The sequence below is a fragment of the Nannospalax galili genome, unplaced genomic scaffold (assembly GCF_000622305.1).
Source record: "Nannospalax galili isolate Female #2095 unplaced genomic scaffold, S.galili_v1.0 scaffold34, whole genome shotgun sequence".
NCBI classification, from domain to species: Eukaryota; Metazoa; Chordata; class Mammalia; order Rodentia; family Spalacidae; genus Nannospalax; species Nannospalax galili.
In genome coordinates this window covers 319,334-331,341 of record NW_008338996.1, presented here as the reverse complement: position 1 = coordinate 331,341, position 12,008 = coordinate 319,334, and the positions used below count along the sequence as shown (strand labels likewise).

General features: G+C 45.9%; 1 protein-coding gene across 1 annotated transcript; it reads right to left on the bottom strand.

Moving 5' to 3' along the window:
* Positions 1-309: 309 nt before the first annotated feature.
* Ndufa8 (NADH:ubiquinone oxidoreductase subunit A8) lies at positions 310-11,991 on the bottom strand. Its single transcript, XM_008833445.3, has 4 exons — positions 11,819-11,991; positions 7,014-7,177; positions 3,825-3,990; positions 310-627 (listed from the first exon to the last, which is right to left on the bottom strand). Exons 1-4 carry the CDS (start codon positions 11,867-11,869, stop codon positions 490-492), a joined length of 519 nt encoding a protein of 172 aa, XP_008831667.1. The 5' UTR covers positions 11,870-11,991; the 3' UTR covers positions 310-489.
* Between the last annotated feature and the right edge of the window lie 17 nt (positions 11,992-12,008).

Here is a 12,008-nt window from a genome sequence, read left to right as displayed (position 1 = left end):
TCCCGAAGCCTGAGTCACAGGGCTCAAACCTTTCCATCTGTCCTGGATGTTTCCCTGGAATGACCTTAGGGAACTCTGTTTGCTGGGATCATGAGTGTAAAGTGAACTGAGAATTCAAAATGTGTGCAGGTACAGAGCAAGACGCTGCTTTGGGTCAGTCGTTCCTCCATGCCGGACGGCTCCCCTGCCACGTGGGCCAGTGCTACTTCAAGCAAAATGAGAGGAATAGGCAGGACTCCAGAAGAAAAGGCTAGGGGAAGTCATCTTTAGAGGCTAAAAGGTTACATAAAGCGTAATAAAATACAACTGTTTCCTTTAAAAATTTTAATGGGCAGGAAATGGTATAGAATAACTGCCAAGTCACATAAATTAACTTTTTTGTTAACGTCTCTGATCCAGGAAAGAATACACTATCGCTTATGCGAACGGCATGGGTGTTTTCATCTGTTGTCTGGGCACGTGACCTGAGTATGAGCTGTGGACCCATCTTTACATGGTCCAGAAAAAAAGACGGCTGCCGTGTTTGGCAGGCTTCAGATCCCCTTCTATCTTAGGGTTGGGCTCCGGTCTTGCTCTTGAGTGATAGGGATTCTCCGGCAAAGGTCGATCTGTATTCACTTTGGTAACCTGGGAAGGGTGAAGAAGGGAGAGGCAGGGTTGAAAGGAACACCACAGTGGTCTGAGACTCTAAGTGAACCCTTGGGTTCCCCTCTCTGAGCCTGCTGCCTCAACTATTCCCCAGCTTCAAAACCTCAAATGTTTAGTCTCATTGAATCCTTGAATAAACTTCTGAAAGCCTACTTTTTGTCATTCTGCAAGGTATGAAATGGGGATACAGAAGGGAAAAGATATACACTGTCCTCAGGGACTCACTGGCTAATGAGATGCACAGGAACATCAAGCAAGACTTCACCACAGTGCCCAGGATAATGGGAACGGAACTGTGGAAAGGAGGACTGTCTCATTCATTCCAGGGAGGCAGGGGCCTGGGCTATTTCTGAGAAGGACGGTCAGAAGTCAGCTGGGAAGATTAGGAGGAAGGCTGTGGGAGTGAGCAGACTACATGTGAAGACAGAGGCATGTCTACCGTGGCCGAAGTCTACAGCTGCAGAGGAGACAAACGCCTAACCAAGCTCTTGACGTTGCTAGCACCAGTGCTAGTGCGTTATCCCAGTGCATCCTCACACTCCACAGGTCATTCCCGAGGTTCCCTGAGGCCACCTTGCTAGGACACAAAGCCAGGCCTGCTACTAGAGCCTGTGCTTTGAAATACTATGCACAGCTGGAAGACAGGGCTGCATGATACACTACTGGGTGCTGTGCAAAGGTGCTTCAATTTTCACCTGATGTAACAGGTGCCACTGGTTACAAGAAGTAACCAATCACTATCTGTAGTCTGGGAAGTAGGGATGCTAAATCAGGAGAGAACTGGATTTGGGGAGCTGGGCCAACAGGCCAAATGAGAAGGTACAGTGCTAAACTGTGGCAGGGAAAGAGAGAAGGCATTTACTAAACCCACCATTCTGCAGACCACCAAAATACCAACTGGAAAGCCATCAGAAATGGACTTTTTAAAAATTTTGTTTTGTTTGTGGTAGTAGGAATTAAACTCAGAGCCCTGTACATTCTAGACAAGTGCTATGCTATTTGGCAATACCTCTGCCCAGAAATGATTCCTTTTTAAGTGAAGGAAACAGGTCCATAAGTGACCATAGTTATGAGCCATCCTATGATTGTTATTCTAGTGGCACCAACTCTAAGCCAACCACACAATAAACCAGGCTGATTTGCCTAGATATACAATTCAGAAGCTATTTTGTGTGTGTGCACAGAGTCCTCAGGCACACAATCACAGTTAATATAATCACCTATGTGACACACATGACATCTAGCTCACAGGTGAGGCAGGAGAGACTGACTAGTCTAAGATGATGTCAGAGCTGAGGCTGAACCCAGGTCCTTCAGTGCAGGCTTCCACACCCTGCTAGAAGTAGGACAACTAAGGGTTCCTTCTTGCTTGGCAGAGTAATTCCAACTGCCTCGTTTAGCATTTGATGCTCTTTTCAAGAATAAAATCAATCTGAAAAAATGCAGCAGCCAAGGACCCAATGACCAATGACTGAGGGAAGAACACGGCAGCAACTTGCCCTTCTGAACCATGCCCCCAAACTGAAAGGAGCCCTATCATGCGGCCAACCCATTCCTAAAGGAAGCACTATGGGCAGCCGACTCAACACCAACCTTGCCGCATATAAAATGGGGCTCTTGGGGTGAACTAGGAAAACACACAGTAAGTGCCTGATGTAGTGAGGTGCTCCCTAACTTGGTTTTAATGATCTGATCAGGCTGAAAAGACTGTGAGTAGGGCAGTTCTGCCTAGGAAAGTCAAAACGTCAGGAAAGGGTGTGACTTCTGAGCCCAGGCCCAACTTGGTCACTGAAGGGAGGGGCAGGCAGACCACACAGAATGCCAAAGAGAATAAAGCTCAATCTGGGCTTCACTTGCTGATTGTTATCCTTCCAGAGAGTGACTAGACAATGAATCAAGTACAACTAAAACTGGTATTACAATTTAAGAAATACACGTTTGAGACAATTAAATAATAACATTTGGGGATTTAAAAGTATATTAATCCAAAGATTCAAGAGTAAATGCACTTCCTTAATAGCATAACTTGTGAGCTCCCCTGCCAAAGGGCAGATATGAGAAATGGTAGTTTTATTTGTTAAGTGTGTAAGATCTACCACATTCTAACTTAGAATTGGCCACTACTTTAAAAAATGGTCTCAGTTTAGCAAAAGAATGTCTCTGAAGTAAAGATAAGTTTGCCAGATTCAAAGAAAAACAAGTCCAGTTTCTCTTCTATGCATGACCAGCTATCCATGGACGCATCCCAGAGGAAGGGAATGGGGATGAAGGCAGCCCTGTGTGCCCAGGCACTGCTAGGCAAGGGGTTCACACAGGCTCTCTGGCATAAGTCTCACAGGAAAACAGGGGTTCCTGGTCTCATTGTGTAGATGAGGTAGGATAGGAAGGCTGAGACAATTTGATTTGTTTAAGATTCTATAGGATATAAGAGACAAGATTCAGATCCACTGTTTGTGTTGGTTCCACCTTACTTTTCCCTCCAAGCTCTGCTACCTGGGCTGCCCAGGAAGGAACAGACAGTCTGAGCTGAAGCAGCAGGGGTGGTCAGGCCTTTTAAGGGCAGAAGGAGAACATTTATCTTACAAGCAGATGGGCATTCCTAACAGTCTTGAAAGTTTCAATGATACATGACTATTTTCCATACAGTGAAGATGTAGCTTTGGTCCTAAATTCTTCAATTTAAGAAGATGAACTATCTTCAAAGGCCCAAGTAGACCCATCTCCCCTCCCAGAAAAGCATGTAGCTCAGCTAAGAACTGATGGTAGAGTCAACACTAAAACAGTGAGCAGGAGAAAGGGGAGGACAGCACTTCTTAACTGCAACATAGACTTTTAAAGACTCTGTATTCCAAAAAGCTCTGGCAAAAGCCTGATCCTATCTCCCCAGCCAATTTACCTGACAGCATCTCAGTAACATTTTGTTTAACCAACTCTTCCCTGTGTTTTTCAATTAGCTAATTAACCAAAAGCAAATCTGCACATGCTGGAGGGTCTATTTAAAGGAACACCTCTATTAAAAACACTTGCATCTGGACTGTGAGCTCTCCTCATGAATCTGTTTGGTAAATGTGGACAACTCATCTTCTTTCCTCACCAGGAGCCCTTTAGGATCACCTCCTGCCTTGGTCATATATTGCCTTCCCACCCAACTCCCCAGAGTCAGATAAAAACCTTACCTTAGACAGCTCCCCTAGGTCAGGCCGCACCCAGCCCAGTTTGTCCAGCACACACTCATCAAACTTTGCCTGCTGTTTTCGACAGTGACGAAACAGCTGCAGGTTGGAATAATCAAGGCATGTCCAGTACTCTGTGAAGGGCTCTGCACAGTGGCGCTTTATCTCTCTGGAAAGGAGGACTAGAGGTTAGGGTAGATCTTTGCAAAGCAAAGTATGGAGGGGGGTGGGCACAGATAGCAAATGAATAGCTTTGCATTTTCAAACATATAGGAGTGAACACCACTATTCTATAAGTCTCCTTCGAGACCTTCACATTTATGACAACAAATACTGACAAGGCTGTGAGGAAAGAGGAACCCTTAGCCATTGCTGGTAGGAATTTAAATTGGTGCAGTCACCATGGAACTCAATATGGAGGTTCCTCCAAAAAATTAAAAACAGAACCACCATATGACCCAGCTATACCACTCCTGGGCATGTACCCAAAGAACACCACAGCCTACCACAGAGATACCTAACGTCCATTTTTATTGCTGCACTATTCAAAACCAGGAAATCAAACCAGCCTAGATGTCCATCAACATAAGAACAGATAATGAAAATGTTCAGTATATACACAATGGAATCTTTACTTGGCTCTTAAGAAAAGGACAGTTATGAAGGTTGCAGGACAATGGAGCTGGAAAGTTGTATTTGAATGTGGTAACCCACTCTCAGAAAGACAGACCACATTCTCTTTTGTATCTCATGTGTGGACCCAAACTCTTCATGTCTCTATGTACAGGCATTGTGGGTGGGTATTGTATTAGGTACTTTTCTGTTGCTGTAATAAAACACCTGGACCAAGGCAACTTATGAAGGAAGAGTTTGGCTTACATCTCCAGAGGGATAAGAGTTCATCAGGACAGGGAGACATGGCAGGAGGCAGCCAGAACAGAATAGAACAGAACAGAAGGCTGAGCACTCACATCTTGCAGCACACACAGGAAGCAGAGGGAGAGAAAGAGGAAATGGGGCTCAAAGCCCACCCAGTGTTGCGTTTTCTCTAGCAAGGCCACACCTCCTAAACTTCTGCAAACACCCCACCAACTGGAGCCCAGTATTCAAACACCTGGTACCTCTGTGGGACATTATTCAAACCACTACACCTGTAAACTACAAAACCAGACAGGAGAACTGAGAGGGGAATAAGAGGTGCTGATAAGGCAGGGAGGGCAAAAGGTCACTTCTGACATGAAAGCAGAAAGGAGGTTACTGCAGGCGGGGCACACAGGGGCAGGGGAATAAGAAAGAGGTGACACCTAACTTCCTACAGGCTAGTAAAAAAAATTTTAAGCCAGGTGTGGTGGCACTCAAGGCAGAGGCACGCAGATCTCTAATGAGATCGAGGCCAGCCTGGTCTACATAGCAAGTTCCAGGCCAGTTGGGAATACAGGGAGACCCTGTCTAAAAAACAAAAAGGAGCAGAGTGTGGTGGTGGTCACCTTTAATCCCAGCACTTGGGAGGCAGAGGCAGATGGATCTCTGTGAGTCTGAGGCCATCCTGGTCTACATAGCGAGTTCCAGGCCAGTTGGGGCTACAAGGAGACCCTGTCCCCCCCAAAAAACAAACAAACAAACAAACAAAAAAACAAAAAAAAGGGAGGGGGTGAAAAAGAAAAAAGAGCTAGACAGAAAGGTAAAGACTACAGATTTATCCAAAACAAACACTGAAATCATCAGTGATGTTTATTAACTGGTCAATTATAGTTGGTTCATCTACTGGTGGAATATTATATAGGAATTAAAAATAGTCAAAAGAATATTTCCAGTAGTTTCAGTTTTAAACACACACACTATAACTACAAAAGTATCTTTACATGTGAACAAAGAGCACAGGCCAGAAAGAAAGCAGCCACTGTGTTAAGTCATTTGATTCTCTGTTTAACATCACTGTAGGGGGCATCAGAGGGTTTTGCCTACCTAGCAGTCATTCCCTATTCTTCTCAAACATCCTTGTAATTTTCCTTTGGGAACCAACCCCTCCTCTCTAAGAAACGTGGTTTGGATGAAGCTAAGATTACTTCTCACTTCAGGCCTCACTAATCAGAGAACTTTATTCCCAGAGGTCAACAGCATGTCTACGAAGTCCACTGCCAGGATAATCCACCTAAGCATGGGGACTCTGCCCACACTACTGCAGTAATGGTTCTAGCCTCTCTTCTCTCTCTCTCTCTCTGCTTGCTAAGAAGAGCAGAAGTGGCTGTTGACCATTTAGACTACAGCAAAGAGAAGGAGAATATCTATTTGAAAATGCCAACAGAACAAAGCTGACCCAGAGACTGTGGTGAGAAGAGGAAGGGGACATGTCATTCTGGCATTATTACTGGATCAGCCCTGCCAACACCAGGACCATTCCTAGACTTTACAGTTAACAGCCAACTCCCTCTGAATTGAATTTCTGTCCTTTCATTATAATGGAGTTTGACCTAATATGGTTATTAAACATTTTCCTAAGGCTGGGTGTGGTGGTACATGCCTATGAATCCCAGCACTGGGGAGGCTGAGGCAGGAGGACTGTGAGTTTCGAACCAGCCTAGACTATACAATGAGTTCTAGGCTGGTCTGAACTATATAATGAGACCGTGTCTCAAACAAAACATTTTCCCTTTTTTTGAGACAAGATTTCATGTAGCCCAGGCTGGCCTCAAGCTTGCTAAGTAGCCAAAGCTGGCCTTGAACTCCTCCTGATCCTCCTGCCTCTGCCTCCTCTGCTGGGATTCCTGGCTTGCACCACCACGTCTAGCTAACATTTTCTATTCATTACATACCTTGAATTCTACTTCAGCATGGTAGCCTCCCTGAAAATCAAATTCAATACTTTTCTATGTTTTGCCACTGTGTGCTCTACAGTCTAACAAACGAGTGCCTGCCAACAAACACTGGGCTGAGACATATGAATGCACCTTTTCAAATACTCACCACAACACTGCAGGGGGACACACACTGTTTCAGGGTTTGGAAAGTGAGATTCACGGAAGGTAAAGAACTTACCATGTAATGCAAACAAAAAATGACTATCATTGGTGTATCTGATTTCAAAACCTTCACACTCGCCACTTCCATTCAGTTAACTGGACGTTCACTTTCTCTTCTAAGAACAGCTTGATGTTTCAAGCAACACAGTGACTGCTGTCAAGAGACTTTTACCTGAAGAAGTCCAGTGCACACTTGTTGACCAGCTTGCCCTCCTCCAGGCAGCGCCTCGGGTCCTTCTCCTCCCAGCGGCAGAGCATGAACTCTTTGTTGGGCTTGTCACACTGGGCCCCATAGTGATGGGCAGCAGCTTTAAGCACGGCAGAGCTGACTTTCACCTTGGAAAGGAAGATGGGAGGTCACAAGGTGAGCCAGGGCTCCTCCTCCACATGTGTTACTGAGTTGGTAGAACTACCCCATTTTCTCTGAGAGATGAAGACACGACGGCCCTAACAGAATCCTGCTTAGAAGAATGGAGGCTTTGGGCATGTAGAGACAGGAAACAGCAGCCAACTTTGCTAAGTCTCTACTCCAAGAATAAGATGACTAGTTCAAGGACATTTAAAACCTCTGGAGGGCCAGGGATCATAGAGGACAAGATGCTGGAAGGGGAACAACAAAGCAAGCAGCCCAGCAAACATTACTAAGAATGAAGTACTGGAGTCTGCCAATGCTTCAAAATGCTAACCCAGAGCACTACGGCCGTGCCAGACTCCCTCGCCGTTCCAGCACTCTCTGGAGAAGCCTCACAGTGCGGTGGGTCACACTAGTTCCCAGATAACTGCATAGTCTGGGGCTCAGCTCCCTGCTCTGTGCTGCCTGTGCCCATGCCAAAGCCACAATGTTTCAATTACTGGAACCTGACGGAACATTCTGGTATCTTGGAGAACTATTTCTTAGTCTTCCTTTTCAAAATCATCTTGGCTATTCTGTTTCTCTTCTGACATTTTATCCTGTTGCTCTGACCAAACCCTGCAGAGCAATCACAGATGCCCAGTGTGGACAGTGTGAGATTTCTTTACCCTAAACATTCAAGTGGCTCTGTGTGTGTTTACTGCTGGCTTCTGGGAGAGGAGAATTGCTCGACATTCCTTGTTCAGGGTTTTTCTTTCTAATCCTATGTGGTTTTACTTTACTGTTGCTGTTTTCTCTACCAGGAAAGACTGACATTTTCAGATTTCTTTTTCATTAACTTAGAAATGTGACGGAAAACATGAACAGATTTCTTAAATCTAGTCTGTCACAGTGTACTTTGGTATACTATTGGATTTGATTTGCAAAATTGAGGTTTTTAATGTGAAAAAAAGTCTGTAGTTTTCCTTCCAGGCACTTAAAACAGATGGTTAATAAGGCCAATGGCAAGGCCACCTGCGGGAAGGGGGTCCCAGCTAGGACTGCGTCACTGCTGACAAAGCAAAAGGAAAGTGGCACCGTGAATGCGCCCTGACAGCGCTAACACACAGCTCCGAAGTCTGGACATTTGTGTTTGTTTGGCCACGCTTGCTCCTTTTGTTACCTGTCCCAACTGGGAGATGAAGACAGTCAACCTTTTTTCCTTCTGATCCTGTATTTTGGAGACCAGGCCTCTCTCACATAGCCCAGGCTGGCCTAATTCTCAGTTCTTCTGTTTCAGCCCCTACCCCAGAAGTGGGATTACAGACATACATACAGCATATGTTCCTGGCTTCAAAGTTTTGTTTAAAGGTTACTACATTTAAAAATTTGGGTTAGTACCATTTCCTTCCTTCTCAAATGCCTAGAAAATAACCTTAAATGGCTGATTTGAATTCAAATCCTCAACACAACCGTGGCCCTTGAAGCCTGCAGCATTATCTGCTTTTCTTTCCCACAAAGGTGGATGTCTGGGGCTGGAGAGATGGTTGTTCTTGCAGAAGACCTAGGTTCAAATCCCAGCACCCACATGACAGGTAACAACTGTCTCTAACTCCAGTTCCAGGGGATCCGATGGCCTCTTCTGTCCTCCTCGGGCACTGCACAACATGGGTGCACTTACCTATATGCAGGCAATACACTCATACACATAAAAATATTAAAAAATAAAAATAAAAATGAAAGGTGGGGAGGTCTTATCGAGACTTAGATGCACCTATACTGCTGAGCATGTCGAACATGTACCTGTCACAGGAAAACAAAGATGAGAAACACTAAGCCAGTTCCTAGATGAATAAGCAGATGCACCTGGGATGACAGGCCAGTTAGCCCTTGAAATGGAACCCAGAGACTGTGGCTTCTGATTGGGTCTCTGCTGTGCTATTACCATCACTGAGAGCACGGGAACTTGCACGCATCATGTCCCCTCACTGCTTCTTCACTATAACTGTTGAATTCCAACAGCAAAATGCCTTTTACAGTTTGGTATCCTTCCTCATGAATGCTCACAGCCACCCTGCACTGTGGGACTACCTACAGCCTGCAGGTGTGAGCCAGAGAAAAGTCATAGTCCACAACTCCCAAATCTTCCAGCCCTGGTCTTGCTTCCTTAACCATGTCCACACCTCTTAGAGTACCTACCTCATACCAGGCCTTATTTTCTGATTTATGTAAAACGGAACATGTTATACTTATCTTAGAGAACCGTTATGAGGATCCAGTGAACTCGCACATGTAAAAATGCTGAGAATGTGGCCGACACACAGTAAGGATATTGTCAATACTGGCTGTTATTTTAATTTTTACTCAAAATTGTCAAAATGCCCAAGGGGTTTTTTAGCCCAAAGCTTCTGAATGCTTTTTCCATAGGGACATATCATAACTCTCAATCAATGAAATCCAAAATAGGTTTAACCTGCTCTCCAAAGCTGCTGCTGCTGCTCCTGGCCTCCCCAATTCTGCTGACATGGTACAAATTTGAGCTGGATTCTCCTCCTCTGCCTGTCATTAATCCACTGCTGAGTGGGAGCCATTCCAGACACATGCACTTACCCTTCGTCTCTAAGCACAGTTGCGCTGCTAGGGTTGGTAATGTATGTCTCAGTTACTTTCACAGCCAGTCTTCCTGAGTTCCTCCTCTTCAATCTATTCTTCACAGAGTTGCTGAGGTGATATTTCTGAATGACAATTCTTGTTTTATTCTGCTGTTAGAACAAATAAGCAACCAATCCCTCAAAGGATTCAGCCTTAGCAGCAGAATAAAGCCTTAACTTACTGAGTTTGATTCAAGGCTTTCTGAGCCCAAACTATTTTTCCAACGTTCTCTCAAGACTTGACAAGAACACTACTGCTGTTCTCCAAAATGCTGGACTCACTGCTTCCAGAGCCCACGTCCATCCCCTGCCTTCCCCCATCACCTCAGCCTACATCTCTTGTCTCTATCTCTGCCTGTAAAAATGCCAGCCTTCAAATGCCATCTTTTACATTAAGTCCAAGATGCATTTTCTCAATTCCCTTGTATAGCCTCAGAGAGAGCTGTACAGCGGGACTCACTTCAGTTTACAAACACAACACCTGTGTCTCCAGCTGCTGCCTAAAGCTACTCATTAAGGTGACCAAGCAGTTAGGCCTAGAATTCAGAGCCCACATCAAATCCTACTCCTTTCCTAATCCATACCTACCCCTCTTCCATAGTATTTAATCCTGCATGTTTTGTATTTTATATTTTAGTTATTTGTATCATTCTCTGTATCTTAACTGTGCAAACCATGCAGACATATTTATCAGAGGGCACAAAATGTTTGCTGAACCAAATTAAAAATCCAACAATAAATACAGCAAGTCAAGTTTAACCAGCTTCAAGGTAGGATAAGGAATAAAAGACGGGTTCATGGAAGCATCCTTTCTGCCACCTCTTAGTAAATGTCACCTTACTACAAAGGTCATGAACACCGCTAACACTTTCTTCATATGAGGAAGTTAACAGCCGCTGTTCTCGCAGGTTTATAGGAAGACCACACGAAGTCAAGTGGGCAAAACACCTAAATAATGCCTGCATATAATTTCTGGTGTGTCACTTTCCACCTTGCCTCCAGTTCCTTTTCTGTTGTGTCCCTTCTACTACTCAGTCCTGTCGCAAGGATCTTCTCCCTTAACCGTCCATCTCTTACAACTATGTACCTTATAGGATAAAGTCCAAACTGTCCAGTCTGGCCTTGTCAGCGTAACTTTCTGGAGGCTCAGCACCACCACTAGGCTCCCATCAAACAGCTCCTGGCGCCAACATACCTGGCTCTGCTATGAGGTCCCACTCTACTGAGCTCCAGCTCATTAACAGCCTGGGTTTCAAAACAAGATCTGGATTCCTGTTCCAATTCTATCACACGCTAGCTATGTGACCTTGGGCAAATCACTTCTATTCCCAGGGCCTACTTCTGCTCTACTCCATGGGAAGACTAATGATACCCTACCTTACGGTGTGTTCACGATAATTATAGGCCTTTAGGAACGGCTTGATCAAGTTCGCAGTAACTGTAATAATACACCACCTTTACTTCACTTGGCAGGGCACTCACTGCCTGTCTCCCTATTAAACGACACTACGAAAGCAGGGCATTATCTCATACTTCCAGGTGTATGTGCACAAAATAAATACAAGTATCTCTTGAAGAAGTAAATGCTTGAAATGTGTCTTGCCCCACCGCAAGCTCGCTCTCCAACACGCCCTGCACATCTCAGATCTGCTCTAACGCGTTCGGCACCGAGGCTGAGACTGTCTCCCTCGACTGTGGGCACCTGCAAGCCGGACACCCGCCTCACAAGGCGGTAATGCAAGAGGCCCTAGCTGGTACTTCAGTGGGGCAGGGAAGGGCGTCCCGGCCTGTGGGGACGCTCCGGTCGCGGTGTGCGTGCAGCGGCCCCGGGTTGCAGCTCGCCGTGTGTGTGCACCGAGGCCCGGGGTTGCAGCTCGCGATGTGCGGGCAGCGGCCAGGACCCGATCCGAGGCCCCGGGTTGCAGCAGAGCCGCCTGGGCCCAGCCTGGCAGCTGCAGCCTCAAACCTCCCGCCTGCCCTCCGGACTAGCCTCACCTCCTCTACTTTCAGCTCTTCCAGAGTCGGCAGCTCCACTATCCCCGGCATGACGGCGGCGGCCGCGACCCTGACTCAAACAGCCTCGGCCGCGTAGCCCCTGTCTCCTTCAATTCCCCTTTCCACCGAGGAGGCCCAAGCACCATCTGCGCATGCGTCGGCACGCGCGCGCAGGCGCAGTGCTTTGCCT